At 39.1% G+C, this 24,035-nt stretch overlaps 1 protein-coding gene across 3 annotated transcripts in view; it reads left to right on the forward strand.

The window, feature by feature from the left end:
* LOC124168513 (putative epidermal cell surface receptor) overlaps positions 1-24,035 on the forward strand; it is a 222,725-nt gene that overhangs the window by 166,592 nt on the left and 32,098 nt on the right. For all 3 annotated transcript variants that reach the window (XM_046546836.1, XM_046546837.1, XM_046546838.1), the window contains exon 2: positions 12,319-12,753. In XM_046546836.1, coding sequence (XP_046402792.1) covers positions 12,319-12,753 — 435 coding nt within the window. The remainder of the gene's footprint in view (positions 1-12,318; positions 12,754-24,035) is intronic.

The raw sequence follows: 24,035 nt of genomic DNA on the forward strand, positions 1-24,035 counted from the left end.
AAATGTGTCGTACGTTGACAATGTGTACGTCATTATTGACTGGCATCACGTCGCAGGAGGGACTCAGGACAATATTGCATCAACCTTGACCAAAACACTTCCGCGTCTCCCTAAACCTAGTGTTAATCCTCCTCCAGTGCCTTATGTCCCTCGTCCCTAATGTAGTGAAGTTCGTTTCACGTATACATTGTATCAAATGCTCCACAATACTCCACCCCTCTTCCCTCCCGCCACCTCCTTTCTTAACCATTCCGCCAACCCATGCTTGCACACTTACCTCCCCTCCAACTCGTAGAACCCTCTCTCTACATACGCAAGCATTTTGTGCATCCTTGCTCGCAACCGAATAATCATTCTCCTTCGTGCTGCCGACAAGGTAAGAATACAACGCGGAACGCTAAGAATAAAGGGAACTGCTGACTGATTTCCGCCATGCCACGAAACGTATTAACGCTGAAAAATAAACTGGACTTGATCGAGTGCTTTGAACGAGAAAAGCTCTCCGTGAAGCAGATACAAGAGAAGTTTAAGTGTGGAAAGACTCAAGTTTACGAAGCAATTAAGAAGAAGGACGAAATCAAGAAAGACTTTGAAAGAGGTAGGTTCTAAGAAACATATTTCTTCTTTTCCCATGCCACAATAGTTTGCAAAACGACACACCATAAAATAATTGTTGTTACCGTCGATTATTTTAGGCCTTAGTTTACATTCAAAGAGGAAACACCTATCTGCGAATATGAAGAAATAAACGAATTAGTTTGGGAATGGTTTGTGCGAGCAAGATCGAGGAATATTCCATTGTCAGGTCCAATGGTCCAAGAAAAGGCCAAGGAATTTGCAGTTTCTTTAGGAAAATTGGATTTTAAGGCCTCCAATGGATGGCTAGAGAGCTTCAGAGCAAGACACAATGTTGTTTGGAGCAGTGTTGTTGGCGAGTCCAATGACGTTGACATGGAAACTGTAGAGGAGTGGAAATGTATGGTTCAAGTAAAAATTAAAGACTATCAACCATGTGATATCTATCCATGTGATATCGGATGAAACCGGAATGTATTTTAGGGCTCTGCCGTCTAAAACATTGTGCGTAAAAGGAGAAAACTGCTAGGGTTTGTATGCATTTCCAAGTTCTATTTCTAGAAATTAGGGTAAAATTTCAAATAATGATGTTATATTTACACTTTTTCTTTATTCTGTAGGAGGGAAGCACTCCAAGGAGCGTTTGACCATTTTCATTTGTGGGAATATGGCAGGGGAGCTCCTAAAGCCTCTTGTCATCGGGAAATCAGCTCGACCACGATGCTTCAAAAACGTTGAAATTGAGAAGCTACCGGTCAAATGGAGAAATAATAAAAAAGCATGGAACACGGCTTCGATCATGGAAGAGTGGCTTAAAAGTTTCAATGCCGAAATGAAGAGGAAAAATAGGAAAGTCACACTTTTCCTTGACAATGCAACCTGTCACCCTAAAATTCACCTTGCGAATGTGGAGCTAGCCTGGTTTCCGGCAAACACAACAAGCATCACTCAGCCAATGGATCAGGGAGTACTTAGATCGCTGAAGGCACAATATAGGAAGTACATGATGCGATCATTATTAGCTGCTGCAGATACTGCGAATTCAGTATCGGAGGTGACAAAAAAAATATCAGTGCTGGATGCCATTAATTGGATTAATATGGCAGTGAAAGATATTAAAACATCAACTGTCAAACAATGTTTCGCCAAAGCTGGAATTCTGCCAGAACTGATCCCCGAGGAAGGTAAGGAAAATAATTTACATCCTAATATATCGCCAATGTAAATGCATATTTACGCATTTACAGGATAATATATATGACCTTTGCTATTTTAGAGCCAATGGTGGATCTAAGCGAATTGCAGCAAGTAATAGGCATTGACATGAATGCTGAGAGATTTGTGGATTTCGACAACGATCTTCTCACGAGCGATTAAGATGGTTCCTTAAGAGCCAATAATAAAGAAGACGAAAGCTGTGACACCGACGAAGAAGTGCCCTTATTGTGTGAAGAAAATAAAAAATCGTATAAAGAAATGTTGGTCTCATTAAAATAATGAGAAGAATGCAGTCTCACCAAAGGTAATACTGATTTGTATAATATCTTACATGGGGCCATTGGCAACGTAGAAAATTGTATTCTAGAAGAAAAAAAAGGAAAGACAAACAAAAATGACCGATTACTTCAAATAAACAATTTAAAAATAATGCGATGCTCTTCTTTTATTATTTCATTATAATTTCGTCTACGTGTAGAATTTGAGTCAAACCAACCTTTTAGGCAACGCATGCAATAGACGTGATATGACTTTCGCGGCCTTTTTTGAATTGTCAGACCCTGAGTTAAGCGGAATACTGTCTTATCCGGAAATAAGTGAAGGGCCCGAGAGATTCCGCTTAAGACAGGTTTCACTGTATATCATTGAAGACCTTCATGCCTAACGGAAACTTCATCGATGGGTGAATTTCCACTAAAATTTATTGTACTCCGTGAGCCTACTCGTAGTGTGTATTGGAAATTTGATATTTTTGTTTAAATTAACCTTAAACTTTGGTCAGAAAATGTTAGTGTTTTTTTATTCGCCAACGTTTTGACAAATCTTCATGTCTAACGCAAACTTCACTCATGAGTGAATTTCCACTTAAATTTATTGTACTCCGTGAGCGTACTTGTAGCGTGTATTGGTGACTTACACTTTGTAGCTTACACTAATTATTTAAAAATTACTTTAAGTACCAGTAAATATTACTAGGTAATTTTTTAAATAAATTTTTTAAGTTACGAAGCGTTTTTATTGCTACTATGGAGCTCTTCCACAACGTTCAAGCTTATACTTTTGACTTAACGTAGAAATTCATTCCAAAAACTCGAAGATAAACGAAATTCATTTTGTAATCGAATTAATTTGATAATTCAACAATTTAATACAAATCATGTTAAAATTTTATGAACTATGCATTTTATTGACAAAACTAAACACCAACTTTAACAATTATAGTTAGTCGTCAATAAGTGCATGCATTAAAAACTGACAATATCGCCGTGTACTTGATAATGACCAAATGGTCAAAACACGTTCAACGATAAGCAATAAACTTATGCAAAAGTTTCGTAAATTGCTGGAAACGTTGATCAGAGACTACTCTGCTCACCCCGAAAATTTCAAGATGGTAGTGCAATTTTTAAGCGAGTAATCTGTAAACAAAAAGAGACCGATCCAGAGGGATGCATACGTTCTCTCAATGGCCACCACCCTATATTGTCAAGGTCCTCCGTAACCCCGACGATGCGCCCACGAGGGTGTGACGGGAGAATGAACCGCGGCCCGCCGTATGCAATGCCAGTCTGACCTGAATGAGCACCGTGGCCGATCAAAACAAGTTGGCTGGAAGTAGTATTCATGCCTTGATTATTATTGAGAATGATCACGCGAGGAATGCGCGGCTAGTGACTTCGCAAGGATCTTGACCCGACGCCGCTACAAAATGAATCATTGGACATGATCATGTATGCAAGACCTCGGAAGTTGTGAGGTAACGTCCCATCGGCTAACCCGCTTGCCTTGCTTGTCCGCATCACGTCCAGTCTAATGTGCACTCCGCCTCGGAAAGGCCACTGAACACGTAACCACAGAGTAAGCTTATCACCGAGGGAGAGGAGAAGTCGCCGTACCTAATCATCTCGATGCACAATCGCAGTGTTTAAATAAGCGAATCGTGGCAGATATGCAAGGCAGTTGATAGGTTTTAATTAAGTTCAGCTATAGCAATGGAGTCAGATGACAGGAATAATTTGTTGAAGGATTTGGTGTTTTCCCGGCGAATCTTGCTGATGAAGTCTTCTCGGGAGATCAGCCGGGTCAGGATGGACATTGCTGCCAACGTTTCGACGACCCTCTCTGCCATCTTCAACATGGCGAATGACAATGACAGAGAAGGCCGTCGAAACGTTGGCAGCAATGTCCATCCTGACCCGGCTGATCTCCCGAGAGGACTTCATCAGGAATAACTTGTGGTTTCACTGATACTTTCCTAAAATTTTAACATAAGGTGAACACAGGAAAACGCATTTCATTCGTAGGAAAAGAGTTAAGTTATGCCAATTTAGTAGAGTAGGAGGGATACCCGGTGCATACGCTGACTGAGCAATTAAGTGCAGACATCTTTCAGGGAGACACAGAAAACATCATCATAGAACCTCATTATATTTCTAGGTTAGATAGATAAGGCAAAATACGAGATAAGATTTTGACGAACGGATAGATAAAGAAATTTGTTTCTTCTAGGAAAATTAAGTACTTAAATAAATTTTAGGTCCAACTAATTTTTTCGCGTGTTCGTACAAGGTAACGGCTGGTGTCGAACCATCTCACGCTGCACGCTTATGGAGGTGGCATGCGGGGTAGTGACTAGAGGTAAGACGCACGTAACCATCTCCATACACATTCGATATGTTTAAATAAGAGAAAAATGGATGCTAGGCAATTGGTAATTACCGATTATTAGGAAACAAAAGTTCGGCTATGCCATCTATTCAGCGAGAAGAAGGCGACCTTGCTATAAAACGCACAAATTATGCAATATGCGGGTAAAGAAAAAGTTGCGAATTGAATTTTAACTCGTTGACCGCCATTGTGTTCCAGCAAATGGTGTTTCTCCCGCGACACCACCGGTGTTTTTGATCATCAGCATGATATTGGTTCATGGCACGTAAAAATGTCATCTCTCATATGGATCTAAAATAAAGTTCGCTCTATTCGGAAGTGCATGCTACGCGCGCCTTTGACCAGAAGAGTGTGATAATCAACCTCTAAGTTTCACTAATATATTTCTTTCGCTGAGCTGATAGCGAACGTCTTTGAATTATATCTCTTCGCCACTTTATTAAGAAAGTAATGACTTAAAAATTGTAATTGCTGTCTCAATAGCTTAGACCATGAGATACTCCTTAAATTATATTATCACGAGTCACGCCAAAGGTGCTTGGCAGGGGGTGTTTCATTATCGAGCTGTTCGTATCGAATAATCTACCAAAAATGTCCAACTACAAGGCTGAAAAGGTGTGCATGGCTACTAAGATACGAAAAAGGTCGGTGCAACATATTAATTGGCACATAATCTCGAATCAGGTATGGTGAATGAACGTTCCTCATGGTTCTTTGACGAAGGGGATGAAATATTCGATCATCTTGCATTCCACTGGTGCCGTCATACGTACCCGGCTATAATGGTTTCTCAAGAAGTGATTGATAATTATTTAATTCGGCATTCCACATGCTTCTATTATCAACCCGAAATATGTTAAAATAAGAAGGCAACTAAACGTGAAATGCCATCCACCATTTGTCAAACCAACAAGCACTTGCTTCGATGTTCAAGCCCATCGACGCAGGAAAGAGATGAATAAAAATATTTTTCTTAAAGTCAAGCCGTGGGACGAGATAGACTAGAACTCAAGCATGACTAATTGCTTCTCGGCCGCGGATATAAAAAAATAAACGCCGCTTTCCGCGAGATGGCGACCATTGACTGCATCCATTCTTGTAGAGTCCCTGGGAATATAATGGAAAGACTTAGCTTCATCCTATCACTACAGGGGACAGTAACGTCAATAAGCATCTACTTTACTGTTACCCCACAGGTTTTCTGAGATCACGCGATTATGACGTTAGATTGATTGAAATAAATAACTTATAAATATCATTAAAGAGAATTATAAAAACAGTGTCATAAATTATCATTGTTCAAGAAATAAATCAAGATTAAATAATTTACATACCCATTTACAAAATATTGTTTTTTGCAACGGCGAGAGTAAGAATACAAATTCTATCTATTACTGAATAATATGAATCCGTAGAAACTGCAGTGCGAGCTTTAAAGTTGTGTTTAAAAGTTAATAATGATAGCATATGATTATGCAATTTGATAAGAGACAAACGGAAAAAATAACGGTAGCTGCTCACAAAAAACTACCTCAGGGTGATACTTACGGCATATCTTCAAACTGCAGAATACGTTACGCTGAATTCCACCTGAATTATTTTATCAACGACCTTGGTTACCAACGTAGAGGCAAGTGAAATATGAAAAGTGGAATTTATCGTAAAGTGTTACTTACAGGTTAAAACATGTTGTATTATTTACGACTCATACGACTAATAACTAATGAAATTAATAAAGAAAAACTCTTCAAATCTCCTAATCTCTAATCTCAAAACTTACTAAAAATTTACATCCCAAGCATTATTCTATAAAAAACATTCTGTGGTATTATGCATTTGCTCTCGGCTGGTATTTCCATGGTGATCATCCTGGAAGATAAGTTTAGATCAATCATTTCTGTCAATTTGACTTTTTCCAGCAGTTAATACGTAGATATATAAACTTAAAGATGCACAATAGGTTTTTACTTTGAAACGATGTTATTAGTTTTCAAATCTATTTATTTGTAACGAACCATTCAAACCACTGTCACTAGCCATCAGACGGCTGCCGCAAGAACTCTATAACCAATAGATACCAAGGAATCACACTCAAGGGCTTACAGCTATGATAGACCAGTTGGAGATTGTGATATCCGAATATTTTTCAACTCAAGGTAATCAATTTAAAGAGACAAAGAGTTATGCGTTGCATAAATGAGTGTAAAAAAAGCTAAGGCAGTACATGAATGGCTCATAATTATTCAGAAATAAAGGGTAAAAAAGGCTATTTATCAGACAAACCATGATTTTTCCAGTCACTTTGTGGCATCAACAACAACTTAAAAATAAAGCTTGATGACACCAGCACAATTATTAATACTTGCCCTCGATTTAAGGTTTCCGGCTAAGCTTTGTAGAACCACGATATTGGGAAATAAAATTCACAATTAATATTTACTAACACCGACCATGGTTTCAATACTGTCATATTCCTTGATAATGATATAGCAGTATATAAGCCATCGTCAGAGTTCATAAATGTGACTCATACTCAGTGTGGAAAATGAAAGTGAATTCTATTTCAAATCGATCGATTCGGCTTCCACTTGCTGAAAATTCTTGCTGAATGAAAATACACAACCTTTGTAAATTTTCATTTATTTTAATTAGGTACGACGCGTTTAGATGCTAATTAAAAAAAGTCTGTGAAAATTTACTAAGGTTCTTACATCTTCATTCTGAATTTTAAATCCCTAACCAGCCTCAATTCAAACATTTACCTAGACTATGGATGAGAATGACTTGCCGATGAAAGGATACCATGTCTTCTGGGTATTTATTTACCTTCTTGCCTTCACCACCACAATGTCCGGAACCTGCTGCCGTTCGCGTGTGCACAGGCGGTGAGAGGAAAGGACTGCGTGGATAAGGGAATGGATACTTGAAAAGTTTTCACGCTCCAACAACCGGCAGAGCGGAGGGTCGAGACAATATAAGCAATGCGCGAGGAGGGCAGATAATTACCGCCTTCGCATCTTCCTCGCGGTGGGAAAACTTCCTTCGTCGCCGTACCCCATCTTTCGTCGAGTAATTCCCGTTTCCGTCGGCAGAGGGACGGGCGGCAGAGATGAAGAGCGAAACGCCATCCGCGTGCAGTTTTCCGAACGCCTGCGTGGTCGACCTCTACACAATAGACTTCGACCAATATGATACCCTATTCCAAGGCTCCATTAAAGGAGACACAAGAACATGGCGTTTAAGCGTTATATCTGTAGCCGTCGCGCGCGCATTGTATTTGGCGGCGCCACTAGTCAGCTGTATCCAAGGAGTTTGTAAATATCAGGAGGCGCTGTTTCCAAGTTTTTGGCGTGGTCTAAGTTCCGCCATCTTGGTTTGATAATTTTTGGACTCAAGTCTCCGACTGATATTTTGAGGTGGCTAAGATTTGTTACATTAGCATTTCGCCGGCGATTGTCATAGGATTTTTCTCATCGTTCGCGATACTTCTATTAATGGATAAACAGCCGGTCTCGGTGGTGGCGGGTAAAGTCCTCGACTGCCAAACTGAAGGTCGCGGATTCGAGTACCTCCTGGGTAAGTTACCCTTATCCAGGGCATGGGCGTGTGTTAATGTCCTTCATTGTTATTTGTTAATTCCCCATTGTAAAGGCCGTAAATGTTCAGTTTATGGGGTAATGGAAATAAATAAAGAAATGAACTCTGGTTATGTTAGCCACTTTACTGTTAGGTATATCCTTGAAAATGTACTTTATTACTGTATTTGTTAATTTCCATTGGCTATAATAAAATTCGATACCTGTATAAGTGCAGGTAAATGACTAGTTTACTCTCGTAAAATTTTATTTTCAGCTGAGCTGGTTGTATAACATAACCGTGGTGATTGACAATAACTTTTCCCAGGGAAAAGATATTTGAGTCATAACTTCGCGAAGCCAACCAATAAAGAAAGAAAAAAGGTTTACATTGTACGTTCCATAGTTTATTTTAACGTATTAACGAGTTATGACCAAACATTTCACCAAATAGTTAGCATTAGCTCTTATGTGATTGCCAATGTTTTGGTCAAAGTGGGCGTGGTTTGTCCTCCCCAAGCACCCTTATTCCGGCCACACTTCGCTCCACGCTCGGCACCAGTGGTGCCCCCTCCAGTGTATGTTTACAACCTCCTTGGCTGTATCTCGTTCAGCGTGACTTCCGCCATTAAACGTGGTGGAAGTGGTCTTTTTTAATTGAAAATCGTCTCGCAAACATTAAATGTGTGGATTATATGATTTGTTGGCTCAGTTGATGAAGATAAAATGGATTGACCGTGTGAGTAACCAGGAAGTGCTAAGGAGAGTAGGAGAAAAGAGAAGCCTCCTAAAAACATTAAGCAGAAGAAGGGACAACTTAGTTGGCCACATTTTGAGGCACGATGGTCTGATGAAGACAATCGTTGAAGGACAAGTGGAAGGGAAAAAGGGCAAGGGACGGCCCCGAATGAGTTATATAGGACAGGTTATAAAGGATGTAAAAGAGAATAAATATGTAGCTATGAAGAGATTAGCGGATAGGAGAGAGAAATGGAGAGCTGCGTCAAACCAATCTTAGGATTGTTGACTAATGATGACGATGATGGCTGAGTTACATATTATTATTACTGCACTAAATGTTTCTAATGACCTATCTATCGGGTCCTTGTCTAGCGTTTAGAGCTTCACCGTTCCCTTTTTTTCTCCTATTCTTCGACCTGCACAATTTTCACTAAATCCGCCCATTTCATCTTCAGCATCCACTAGCAGCACCAGGTCTAGAAGGCCTCTTTTCTTTGATAAAATTTTCCATCAGTCCAACATAAATAATTACGGACGTTAAAAATATTATCAATGAGATTCCACCTCGTCCAATTTTCTAGTATCTATTTAATGGCATTTAAAATTGCAATAATTGATGAAAATATTCGGGTGAATAAGTGAAGAGCGGATGGGTGGCACGTAAAAAGGAGTGGAATAAAATGGGATTCGGTAATGAAAGGGAACGGGTGTATGTCTAATTATTATCATGCGCCGCGAAAGTTTCAATCAAAGAATATGTTAAGTTATGCAAAGATTCATTTCACAAATAAGATTTCACATTTCGTCAAAGGTAACGTCTTCACTGGTCTCCCTTTACCAGTTCGTTGGCGCCGCAGAATAATTAGGAATGCCAATTTCTAGAAATCGGGTGAGAGGCGAAGATTTGTAGAAGAAATACCAAATGGTATCCATTCTGGAGAAAGAGGAGCGCCTTGCTCACTGGAAGGACTCTTTGTCCACCACTCCTTCAAAAGGAAACAACGACTCGGGCGCGAACTCCTGGGCGAGCGAACAAAGCAAGTGTCTGTGAAAACGCTATTGGAACGAATTCCGACGAAGAGACCATCTTCTCCTCTTCCTCCCTTCTAGCTTTTTCATCTTACCTCGCGGACAATTTCCCAGAGAAAATGGTTTTCCTACGGAAAAGGAATAGTAATGGATTGAAGGAAACGCGGCAAAAAGAAATTGGACGAGTGTTCAGGAAATCGCGAAGAACGGTGTTTCTTTGGGGATCGGGTTGGTGCAGAGGCTAGAGTGCTAGGTGTTCTCGTTGTTAAGGGTGTTCTCAGATTGGCTGTCTTGTGATTTGTCATTTCTCCTGCTTTTTACATTAGTTTCAGCACTAATTTAAATGTATTGCTCAAAGCATAACCCAACAACATAGCAAATCTATTTTTGGCCAATCTTGTGTCTATTTATTCCATAAAAGTTGATCCTAAGAGTCTGAAGACAGTAGGAAAAGCATCCAATCCCTTTTCATAAGAGATTAGTGCTTTCTAACTCAAAATAGGTATTATTATGCTTTCCAAATTTAATATTAAATTTTTAACGCGGACGGAAAGACGACAGATATTAATCATGAAGGATTTGCAAATACATTTTTAGACAAACCAGTCTCGCAAAAATGCCAATTTTTCATGGCACCTTTTAATAACAGTTTAAATAAGGAAAACAGGAATAATAACTTAACAATTAAAAACCGTATAAAAACATTAAAGAAAATATGTTCTAAGATCCTGAATTGGAAGAGTTGGAGTGGTACAGTTGTTTTCCAGTCGTAATACAAATCTTATTCAGTTCATCTAAATTTTATGAACTGGTTAACGGCATGCTTTGGGGAATAATGACGCCTCAAAATATCACACATCAATACCATAAAAATCACAGTCAAGGAAGCGGCAATACCTCCCAACACCTCTACATTCAAATGAATTACAATGTGTAAAGACTATGAAGGGTATTTCACTCTCTCGGCGAAAGACAAACTTCTAAGAATATCGCCAAGTCCTTTGTCACCCCTAATTGAATCACCAACGAGCTGAACTAAAACGAGGGTGGTTATTATTTTACTCCAAATTACCAGTTAATCAGTATGAAAATTAATCATAGCAAAATATTTCCTCACATTTCCTACACTTATATCCTATTTTCTACGTTTCGAATAGAATTTCCATGCCCAAAGCCAAAAAAAGGGCTATAAAACTTGCCCGCTAAAACCTTTTATCCGGGTGGCTCATCTCAGCGTAAATTTCATAGATTTAATCTCCTGGGACGTAAGAAAGAAGACATATACATACATCTGAACGGCCTCCTAAAACTATATACTTAAATATCACCTTAAACGACAACGCTTTCTGGAAATAATAAATGGATGTAATACGGTGTTTTTTATCTTCGAGGAAAACATCTCTTCGTCCACGGAAGACAAAGAAAATTTTTCTTTTTCATAAAAGTTCTAATTCTGTACATACTAAAGAATAGTAAATGATATTTTGAAATTTTTTGCTTATTACCCGCGGAGTAGTATAAAAATAACTCAAATAGTATGCTTAACATCATAGAACGGCGATAATTTGCTTGTAAAGAATGTAAAAATTGAAGTAATTTCATAATGCGATAAAGAAAGACGAGAAAGAAATAATGACATCGAATTAAGGCAGTTATTCATCCTATTTCCAATTTATTTCATTCATACAAATGGCCTTCGATTATGAAAAACTAGCGAAAGCGAAGGTGTGAAGTTTGGGAAATTGAGTTCACGCACACATTTCAAAATTGATCGATATAAATTCATCCATATTAAAATAAAATGAACTTGCACTTGTCCACGATTATTTTTATACCTGCAACGCGTTTCGGCTCAATGAGGCATCATCAGATACAAGGTGTATTACCTGTATAACTTGCTCGGTAAGGGCTCAAATACTTTAGCAGGTATATCGTCCCAGTCCCATTTAGTCTATCCAAGAGGGATAACTGTTTTACGTTTGCCCTTTGTAACCGGTACTTTACCTAGAACTGCTGATAATTTTTTCCCACCAAGTTAGGTTTTATTCTGCCCTTCCCAAATCCATCCCATGCTTTCTCCTCAATCACTATTTCCTTCATCCCACATCGCCTGATCCTTTTCCTCCCCTCCTGCAAACTCCTCCATCCCAGTACTCTTGAAAATTTCTGTAACGCTCCTTTTTTATTTCCCCAACACATGCCAAGCAGCTTTTTTCAAGTTGTTTATTTCGATTGGAAATTGTATTTCCATTAAATTTAGGTCCTATGGGGCAAAATATATTATATTTATATTATTATTATTATTAAATTTAGGTCCAATAGGACAAATCATATTATATTTATATTACTATTAGAAATTATAGTTCCCCCATTCACAATTATAGTACCATTAAATTTAGAAGTGATTAAATTATAGTTCTATTAAATTTAAAATAAAAATTATATTTCCTCCCAATGACCCTAAAATTGGGATAATATCGCATTCTCATCTCATGTTTTTTTCCATCCACAGAGGAGTCGTCCCTGATGTCCGGGGCTCAGCTGACCGCTTTGTCCGCCACCGACACTTCCCTCACCCTCGGCTGGAAGGGACCCCCTGGCTACGTGATCCAATACCGGGAGATCGAGGAGGGAGGCCCCAACAAGACGACGGAGACGCCTTGGAAGAAGTTCGAGAAGATAAGCGAGGGGCCCGAGTGGAACCTGACCCTGACTGACCTGAAGGCTGAGAGGTCGTACGAGGCGAGGGCCGTGCTGCCAGGGCCCGAGGGCGCTGACCAGGGGCGGCTGGGAGAGCCGGAGGCGGCCGTGAGGGCGGAGGTGGGCTGCGCCTGCCCGCGGCCCTTCTTCCGCATCGGGACCGTGCAAGGGGACAGCGGGTGCAACGAGAGGCCGATGGCAGAGAAGCCGTGCTGCGTGCTCGTCGTCTGCGCAGACTCCCAAACAAGTGAGTGTCGGAATTCCACTCATCTCATCCTCACGTTCATCATCATCAGTGGTCTAAAATCCTAGGATTGGGTTGACGCAGCTCTCCACTCAGTTCTCCTATCAGCTAATCTTTTCACACCTACGTATTTCTTCTCTTTCACATCTCTCTTTACTTGTTCCATATATTTTGTTCGAGGTCTTCCTTTTCCGTTCTTGCCTTCCACTTGTCCTTCGATGATTGTCTTCATCATGTCTCGAGATGTGGCCTATAAGGTTGTTCCGTCTTCTTATTAAGGTTTTCATGAGGCTTCTCTTCTCTCCTACTCTTCTTAGGACTTTCATTCCTACGTTAAGGCCGTTTTACGCGGGACACGGGCCCATTGGGTTTGACAGTGGCGTAACTAGAGATATGCTTTTGGGGGGGGGGATTAGTTGGCGCAACCCCCCCTGGAAATGGGGAGTTCAGGAAAAGTTTTGAAAAATAACATGCCTGAAAATGTATTTTACAATATTTTGGCACTTATAATTTAACTTTAAGCAGAGGCAGTTATTATGTATCAAATCTAGACAAGAGTTTTAAATAAATATTTGATTTCTCTGAGGCTTTGAGGGGTTCATACATCCCCTTATCCCCCCTCATAGTTACGTCACTGGGTTTGACGGTAATTAGCACTTCTATGATAGGCCGTGGCACATACCCTGCAGGAAAACTTACAATTCTAACGGCCAAAAATATCGCAAATTCATTTTCCTCTGCTTTACGGAACTTTATTTCCATCTCATAATTTTTTATTTATAAAAGGTAAATTTGTGACTTTCTTATAAGCTTCACTTACTCAACAATTCAACTCAAAGGCTGGTTTGGGTAGGTTAAGTTAGAGCTCACCTCAAACTAAGCCACAGGCGGGTTAATTTCACACATTCCGGGTAAGGAGGCCAGTTCCTTCCCCTGGACCACCTCGCACTTCGAGGATTGCGTTCGGACGTATCCGAAGGCTCCACCCGGGATTCGAACCTATGACCAACTCGAAAAGCAGTCAAGCTCTAACCTACTACCTATACTAAAAGGCTCCCCTATAAGGCCACTTTACACGGGGCACGTACTACATGCGCAGGTTAAAACGGCATTAATTTCTCATTGTGGTACGCAATTGCTCAAATGCAGGAACGAAATATTGGCCCCAACATCACAGCCAGATGGGAAATTCGGCCCATACCGGTCGCATCATACACGCATATTCACCGCGCGTACCAAGATTCTACAATAGGTTTTTTAATCTAAAGTAGAAACCACCATAGGACAAAGCATGAGCAGTAAATGAAATAGTTCTATGGAATAGAGTGTAACCACAACCTGCTTATGTTATTCCCATGACGATAGTTTCTATGCGAAACTGATGGAAGGAATCAGCCTGTTAGGAACCGGTTTCTACGGCAACTCCACCCGTCGGTCACGCTGTGCAATTTGGCACACTTCGCCTTTACATTAATTTCGACGATACCTTGTTCAACCAGATATGATTTCACTTCTAAGCATAACCCGACACATAATATGGCATTCGCCATTTTCATCATCTTACCGTATACAGGTAATAAAAAATATGTATAAGCATGTATAAGTTCCTTTAAAGGTTAATATCGAAAATTAAACCTTCGAATAAATGTGTTACAGTTCGATCCTGCCGCTCCTACGGCGGTGAAATTCACATCAATTACCATGACAAAAAATCCCCCTGGACCGGGAATGGAACAGCGGGCATTCATCCCAAAGAATGCGCATTAAAAATAAGAGTTTCGCATGAAAGGATGGTACACAGGGAAAACGGCTATAAATCGTTCAGGTGGTTAAATATTTTTTCATGACGATAGAGATATAAAATTAACGGCTAATAAACGACGTTACGATCAAAAAGTATACAAGAGATTGTAGGAACCCCTGCTTTGAAATTAACTGGCCTTGACTAAGAGACATGTGGTTGACTTTTAATTTTAATTGCAAGTGTGAGTGTAGAGCAAAAGATTAAAGGGAATGTTATCTTCCCCAGCTGTTGGGAAATCGTAATATTTTTTTAAATCGCTCCCAATCTGGAATCAAATACCGTATGCAACGGGTTAGTTCAACGTATTAGACGGCATATGTCCCTGCAATGGCATCACGGCAATTAAGGATGCCAGTCAAACACCTGCAACCACGCGGATTGTCAAAGCAAGCGGAACCAACCTAGATTCTCGTAGGTAACAGCTTAATACATGAAACCCATCACACCTGCTGGCCTAGGAGCGATTTCCGCCTCTGGACTTGTTAAGACGGATCCTCTCATTTATATTCCTAATTCTCAACCAAGAAATCGCGGCAAGACCAGTACATTCGAAGACGTTGTAACGATTTAAACCGTAAAGCAACGGGGTTAATCCTCAGCTGGAAACTAAGATGAACTGAATTCAATTATAAACGGATCGAAATCACATATTTAAATCTAGAGGGAGAAAGCCTGAATGCGGTGCATGTATAAGTGCTGTTAACACCGCCTGGAAATATACATGGGATTTTAAAAAAAAGATTTTCATTATTTTCAGATAATGGTTCTGCGAGCCGAAACGAGTCGTAAAAATTAAATTATTCAGAAAAAGTGCAACCACCTTTCATTTCAACATGTCGAACTTCTACTATATTCGAGAATCCAGACAAGCAATACGCCAACTATCGGCCGATTTCGGAAGTAGAGCTCCGAGGATACCATGCAGTTACCTAAGGAAATCACGTTGACAAATCATTGGGATTGTTGGGTAGTTTCTGATTTTTCTAATTATATTCATAACGTCGTAATTAATATGTTACATGCATTCATTATAATATATAATGCCTATCAGTTGGCATTCATTGCAAAAATTTATCATTTACTATGAAAGAGGTTTTAAGGTTTATGGTGCTTAAGGTAGCCAGTGTGCTATGTGTTATGTAAGGTAGTAATGTGTTATTTTCTATCCTATTAAGAATAGTGTTTCTTTTATCGGTGTCAAGCAATTATGGTCGTTAGAAAGTCTTTCAGTAATCACCGCGAGCTGTTACAGGCTATTTCAGCTATATTTATTAATTTCTGAATACTTAAAGCAATTTATGGTTGCTCCTAAAAATCGAAATACCTCCTCAAAACTTAGAAAAATCTTCCTTGATATTTTCTACTTTAATATTCGCAGCGACACGACGATTCATCCTATTACACATATGTTATCATCACAACAATATCCTCGCTGTGTCGGCCATACTGTCAAATTACGTCACTGCTTTCAGCGCCGCCATTGGTGATTTGAGTCTCGAATAACGCTTGAATCAGTCGAACTGATATTTTCATACTGTTATGACGCAAATCAGTGACTTCCAGTCCAAAACAATGAACACTCGCCCATCCTGTTCAAGCACCCCAATCCTTCCACTCCAACCCCGCCCCGTTCAAGGATAAACTTCCCTTTCGCTCGTGCTCACCTTACCAACAGCAAAAAAAAAGACTATCTTTACTCTTTTTATTTGGCAGCGTCCTCGTGTGGAATCCGCAATCGGAATGCGGCCCTGGGGCGGGATAGTGGCAGGGGTGGGTGGGGCCGCCTGAGATTTCACGGAAAGGCAAGAGGGATGGGTTGGATGAGGCGTTGCGGGAAGGGAGATAATGGGATGCGATGGGATGTGTAGTAAGAAGGCTGCGGGTTGAGTTTCACGACCGCTTGGAGGACAAAACTGAATGCCGGTTGGTGGGTAAAGAATAGGGGAAAATTTAAAAAAGCACTCAACGAAAAATTACCGAGTTTAAGCAATAGTAGCGGGCATGACTTGGCGGAAATAATTTATCGCATTAGTTGAAGTAATAAAAACTTAGCTTTTTCCACTTGGTAATTTATTCTGTCCGACCATGGTGTCGTTACCGCGTAATAACATTTTCACCTTGAAAATTATATGTAGTAACGAAATCATGGCCATACCTTATAATATCACCAAGTGGAAAAAACATTAATCAACAAAAGTTTTCATTCCTTCTACTCCTACGAAAAAGTACCGACTTTCATAGCAATTGTCGAATTGGAGAAGGCCTTTGATAACGCGGAATGGAATTCAATGCTTAGAATTCTGAAATAAATTGGAGTGCTCTACAGTGATCGTAGAATTGTACACAGTTTGTATAAAAACCAAGTAACTCTGATAAAATATAGACCCAACTGTGCAGAAACAAGAATATGAAAAGGAGTGAGACAAGGGCGTGCACTGTCCCCAGTAATTTTTAATTTTTACGTGGAGAATGCCATGAATGAAATCAAAGAGAAAGCTTCGGCTATCAATATCCAAGGAGAAAAAAATTGTATTGTAGCGATTTGCTGACGACATTGCTTGTACGATGCATCCAAAAATGCTTCATTTAAATTGCACCCAGCTTCTAGATGAGATACAAGGGATACAAAAGGTATGGAAGGAGCGAGTAATGAGCGGGATGGGGATGTTGAAAACGGTGTAAGAGGGTAGAATGTTGGGTAAACGAGGGAGAGGAAGGAAGACAATAGGATTTTATATAGAATTATATTTATTAAATGAAAATGATTAGGGATTATTATGAATTTTAGAGGAAAGTCCATGATGAGAGGGATACTACCAGAACACTTCTCAAATACTCCATAGCTACCTACCCTAATCGGTAGAATATGTGAATAAAAATGACATGAAAAATTAATTAATTGGCTGCGGGGTGTTTCTAAAAAAACTTAACGTGTACAGGACTCCATCTATTATTTATTTGAGGAATTAGCTACAAACTACCGCACGTACTGTATTAAAATTCAGTCGAGAGTTTTCTTAGCTACTGTGGTGTTTTTCCCAGAGTTTATTTCTCCATCAATGTTATTTGTCATCCCAAGATATCTTCTCCCATGATTCACGGTTTCAATGAACAATACACGAGCGAAGCTGCATGAAATACTTGTAAAAATTACTAACACTCTTTAAAAGGTGTTCATAGAATTTCACGCAAATTTTCCCATGAATTCAACATTGACCAAACCCTACGCTTATTTTTGCACTCTTTTCATCAATTTCAGCTCCGATTTTACCTATAAAGGCCGCCATTGACGTATTAGTATTATAATCTCATGCTAAGTGCTCTATACGAAAAATGCATTGCAGATTTTTTTCTTAAATAAACCGGTCTTGAAGAAGGTGATTTCACAACAGTGCCTGATTCAGATTTTCGGCCGCCAGACGACGGGAAGTTTTAACCAACCCCCTGCCAACTTTTTTGCCATCACGATAAGTAATGGAGATAAAATGAATCGACTGCCAGAGTAATTATAAATAACTAGCAATAGTGGGAGAAGTCATAGAAAACGAGAAGAATGTGGAACAGCTTAAGAGGAAAAAACTAAAAAAACCCGCCCGTTTAACCAGTCTTTTCTGTCAAGTGTAATTAGATTAAAACTTACGCTATCAACTGATATTTCAGGGTACATACATAAAACCCTTTTCAAAATTTCCCTGGTTCTCCAATTGGACGGTACCAACTCGATACCGTTTTCAGATGGAAAATTTTTAAACTTGAGATACAGACCAAGGTTGGCAAAGGTAAACTCGATATGCCGAGAAAAAAGTCACTTCATTCCCGAGAAATTTTAAAAATGTAGCCAGTAAATTCTAAATTGCTTTTGATCGTATGTTCTAAGTTTTTCTGGCTAATTCTACACTGCTGATAAGTCAAAAATTTAGGAAAAACACTTCTTCCTCAAAGAGAGACAAATGTTGTTTTTCCTTCATCCACACGGACCAAAAAAATCGGCAAGAGGATAAAATTCCCAGGCAATACTTCCGATACAACAGATCTGGCGAGGCCACCCAGCATCGCGGTTCAATGTTACATCGTCCAGGTTGCTCCGACATTTCCTGGACGACCGCTAGATCACTTCTGGAGAAAGTGATGGAGGAGGCGGTCCAATTCACTTCCGCCAAGAGATCAAATCTCAATGGAGGCCCGTGAAATCGATTTCCCCTCAAAAAGAGGTAGGTCATTTACATCTCCATCCTTGTGCCGACCGAAAGTCTTCGCTATAGGGACGTGGTGTAAAAAAGAAAGCACTGGAAAATAAATCGTTGCTGAAAAATGCAGCCAGTATTATACTTGAGGCAAAGCGATCATAAGGTAAAGTTTCAGTTGGCGCTGACTCTCTGATGAACCTTTGCAAGCTTCCGACAATCGTAGTTCTGAGCAATGAGTTTGACATCAATACGATAGTGATGGAATCAAAGTGTATCGAAGAATGTGTGAAGAAAGGGAACTGTGGAGCACCATACGCCAGAGAGGATCAGGTGGGTGGATAGGCCAATCGGCCCACTAGGCCATAACAAGAGACACGGTGATTAGATGAGAGATGTAATGTAGAAAAGGAAAGAGACCCACATTTTTCGATTCTTCGCTAATTTATCGAGCTATTCGCGATGAAAAATATAATAGGCGGCGAAACATATAACTTTAAAGTTTTTAAAAAGTTGCGCGAAAATATACAGAGAAAAAAATCATTCGCCTTGACCGGGATTCGAACCCGAATGATTGATTGAATGAGTGATTTCCGGTCGATTGCTTTAGGCAGTTAAGCTAATGAAGCATCATCCCTGCGTAAAATTGAGGACTGTACCGCACAAGGTGGAAATAAATCTTAACGAACTAAAGGTGGAAATAAATCTTAAGGAACACCCCCGAGAGTAAAATGTTCTGAAAACAACACAACAAAATGTTCAAAATCAGTGATACAAAAATAGAAAGTTTAAAGGTTTAAATAAATCGTAACCAACACTCATGAGAGTTTAATTTCTTGTCAGAAGCAAAAAATAAAAACGGTAAACAAACTAAAATGTGTATTCAAATCGTGAGCTTGAGAAATTGAGTGAAAAACAAAATCTGAAGATTCAAGCGTGATGGAGGGGAATTTTTCCAAATTGAAATAGGCACTTGAAATTTTCCACGATTATAAAATTTATTACGCCCTAGGTTTCAGTGTTACTACATCATATTGTATTTAGTTTTTCTCTTGCTCCATAAATAACTATTAGATACAGTTTTAACGTAAATAATGGTATAATTTATCTTTTAATTATACACGTCGTTGTCTCTTTGATAGGTGGTTTTTATCCGTCACTAATCAACAACTGTTAACCCTAAAACACCCTTTTGCTTTTTTCTTTTAATTTAAATTAGCAATTGATTAATTTTATTAACTTAAACACATCATCTTCAAGATACAAATGGGGTGCAATGCACACCATTTTTAATTTCAATAACAGTGAAAAAATAGTTTGGAGAAACAGTGTTTCGGGTTAAGTAGCCACCTCAAAATCAGTGATACAAAAATAGAAAGTTTAAAGGTTGTAAGAAATCGTAACGAACACTCATGAGAGTTTAATGTCTTGTCAGAAGCAAAAAATAAAAACGGTAAACAAGCTTAAATGTGTCTTCAAATCGTTGTAAATCGCAAAGTATTATTTAACCGTGAAATTAATTACATTTCTTACCGTTAGGAACACTTGGACATAATTTGTGATACGTCCATCTTTGAATTTCGAAAAAAAATAGTTGTTTCATGACCCTACTCTTGGGTGCTGCATCGTTGCACATACTATCATGTTTGCATCCGGAGGCGTTTGTGCATCGTCGAGGATGCAACGGGTGAGGTGAACGGAACGGAGTCCAAAGGAGGAAGCGACCGGCAAGGTCGGCTGGAAGAGCGAACTGCTGGTGAGGATGGGGAGGCCGAGGGGGTGGGTGGGTGTCTGTAGCGGAAAATGAGGGGAGAATGGACGCGGTGATGCAGCGGAGGAGAGGATGGTTGTGGAGTGGAGGGAATAAGTCTTACGGGTGGCATCGAGAGAGAGTAAAGACGCATGCCGAACCGAAGAGTGAAATCGAGCTGGAAGAGAGGGGCCTAAGGCGCTGAGAAACATAGGCGAACTCGTCGCCGCTTCCATTTAAAACCGACTTTCCGCCACAACTGATAGTGAGTGAATCACTGAAAATAATTAATTCCGTGAAATCCATAGATTCGGCTTCAACTTTGTGAAAATTCAAGTTGAATTAACATAAACACACTTTGTAAATTTTCACTGAATTTATTTGCTGGTACGACGCGTTTCGAAGCTAAGGCGTCATTCTCGAGTACAATGCGTCGTACCAGCGAATAATTCAGTGAAAATTAATTCCATATTTTGGCAAATATTGTTTGTAAATGGATACTGCTTTCTCTTGTGGCAATATTCGATGTGAAACACTGACCTGGGACTCAAACGGGATTTGAACCCACGGTTTTTGAGCCAGTTGCCAATCGCTCTAGTCACTAGTTGACCACGCTCCTATATGTTCCTGCGGTCGACTTACGTTGCTGAAAAATAGTGAACCGATTCCAATACTGTCAATGAGTGATTCACTGTAAATAATTAATCCTAAATTTTGTCAAATTTACTTTATACTGCTTTCGCATGCGACAATATTGAATGTTGAACACGGGATTGCGGCTAAGACACATTAGTTTAATTGCCTCAAATTCGATTAAAAACCAACATTCCGCCACAACTAACAATAACTGATTCCCTGGAAGTAATTAATTCCAAATTTTGGCGAATATAGTTTGTAAAAGGGTAATTCTTTCGCATTTGAAAATATTCGATGTTAAAAATGGGTCCGAGACTCAGAAATATTCGTTTAAATGCCTCGATTTCGATTTAATCACCAACTGTCCCCCACTACTGACAATGCGTGATTTACTACAAATAAATAAATCCAAATTTTGGCAAATATAGTTTATAAAAGAATACTTCTTTCGCATTTGAAAATATTCAATGTTAAACACGAGCCTGATGCTCAATAATATTAGTTTAAATGTCTCAAATTCAATGAAAAACCAACTTTACGCCGCTACTGACAATGAGTGATTCACTACAAATAATTAATGCCAAATTTTGGCAAATATAGTTCGTAAAAAAAAGAATGCAGTCGCAATAAAATGACTACCATTATTCAATACGAAGTATGAGTGCAACGCCGATTCAAAGTAATTTATTGCACTATTAAAATGAACATAATTCGACTTCAAAATGTCCTTCACTTTCGAATTCCATTTTGGCACAGCGCGGATATTAAAATTCAGAAAAGGAGCTATAAAGCACCCATATACGTAAAGGAATAAATTTCGTAATTTCATTTTAATACCTTGATTGATAATTGCCATCGTGATTACTTTCTTCGCACTAGTCAAGTATTCGCTAACTGGCCAATCATGAGCCAGCAATCCAAACTGGGCTCGTTCCTGACGAGCTCAGAATGCAAAGGTCGTTGGTTCGAGTTCGTCCTCCATTCGTACGATTACATAATTGCTATCCGCAAAGGAAATTCGGTCACGATTACAACGCCCGACGAAAACCTCTGGAGATGGGCCAAAAAGGTCAGATGCATTACTTAGAGGGTGTTGACTCTCACTGCAGATTGATTCGATGAGGAAACTTACGAGGCATTGGGACACACTATTCCCAAATTGAGGCAATTATGAGAGAAGAAAGTTGTGAGTATCCGTCTTGACACGTGAAAAATTACGCTCGTCTTTTCCAAAAACCCTTTCACTTCAAAATTAAGGTTGAACAATGGGCAGGAAGATATTAGAAAACCTTGAAATTATACTATGACACAAGATAGGCGAACAAATTTTACCCTTATTTATTTCCTTTCAGTTACCTATCCTTGTGCTAATTACGTTTATATCTGGAGCCTTATTCTATGATTATTTGATTAAAGTAAGCCTTCAACACATGAATCTTATCTTTCTTGATTTTTCAAAAGGCTGAAAAATGGACAGTAAGATAGTATAAAAACTGCAAAATATAGAATTACCCAAGATATGTTAACAAATCCTATCCTTGTTTATTTCCTTTCATTTACCTATTCCGGTGCTAATAAAGTTTATTACTGGAGACTTATTCAGCGGTTATTTCATTAACTATTCAGCCCATGATTTTTCTTTTTCTTAATTTCTGAACTTCTTAGCTACCTAAAAATAGGACTTAAATCCCAAAAATTGAACATACCTTTTTACATATATCATATTCACGACTCTGTAACTCCAATTCATAATTAATCAAGTCGTAATGAAAATGAAAAAGCAGGAGCAATTCACCGCAGCTCACACATTTTCATTATGTCACGTTTCCACTCCATCTCGCCTGAAACCTCAGACTATATTAATCAAGTCACTGAAGCGTTTCATGAACTGAAAAACTGGAGATTATAAATGACGCGAACAAGCAGAAAAAATATAATTCTTGGATCTGAAGGATTCATAAAACATATTTCTGAGGAAAAACATGGATTTAATAACCAAAATAAAATTTTAACTCTTGGGAGAACCCAATTTTTTAAAGAGACGATTATTTAAACTCAAAAGCACTGAAATATTTTCCTTTGCATCATAAATGCCTTAGATGCCTCGGGAAACAATGTCGGGCAAAGGACGGATAAACCGAGCCGCAGCTCACAATTGTGAATAATCTTTATTGAAAAATGCATTACGGTAACTGAAAAATTTATTCTTGGAATTGATAATTGGTGTGCTATTATCCTCTAGTATTTGTATGATAATATACAAATTGTGCGAAAAGGGAAGAATGACGCCTCGGTAGCTTAACTGGCTAAAGCACTCGGCCGGAAATCGAGGGATCCGGGTTCGAATCCCGGTCAAGGCGAATGATTTTTTCTGTGGATTTTTCGCACAATTTGTGCATTGCGGGTGACTCCCGTAAAGTTATCACCGTGGCTAGTCCCGGTATACTTAAATTTGATAATATATAGTTTTCAGAAATGACTTATTTTAAAAACTATGACGAATCCTTAGTCTCCATGCTGTACCGCCAATTAGCAAAATGACTAAAATATACCACTCCTTTACCTTACCTTCATTCGTACCTAGACTTTTGTGATGACACGTGTCAAACATAATTTCCTATGATATAAACACCGCTAATACTTGTGAAAGATATGAATCGCTTTTGCTTCTGGCTGGTGGGAAATTTAAGAATTCACTTTCTAACATTACGTGCTTCATTTAATTTTTGCTTCAAAATAAATTTTTATGAGCGCACTTCATTTCGGAGAAACTACTTAATTTATATGAGTAGATACTGTTTCTCATGTGCGCAAAAAAACATGGCGGGGATCGTACTCAGGTCTTCGACAGAGAGTACGATCAAGGCGACAATAGCTCTCTTCCGCTATTAGACCCGTATTACCGTCAACA

The sequence above is a fragment of the Ischnura elegans genome, chromosome 11 (genome assembly GCF_921293095.1).
Source record: "Ischnura elegans chromosome 11, ioIscEleg1.1, whole genome shotgun sequence".
In the NCBI taxonomy this organism is placed as follows: Eukaryota; Metazoa; Arthropoda; class Insecta; order Odonata; family Coenagrionidae; genus Ischnura; species Ischnura elegans.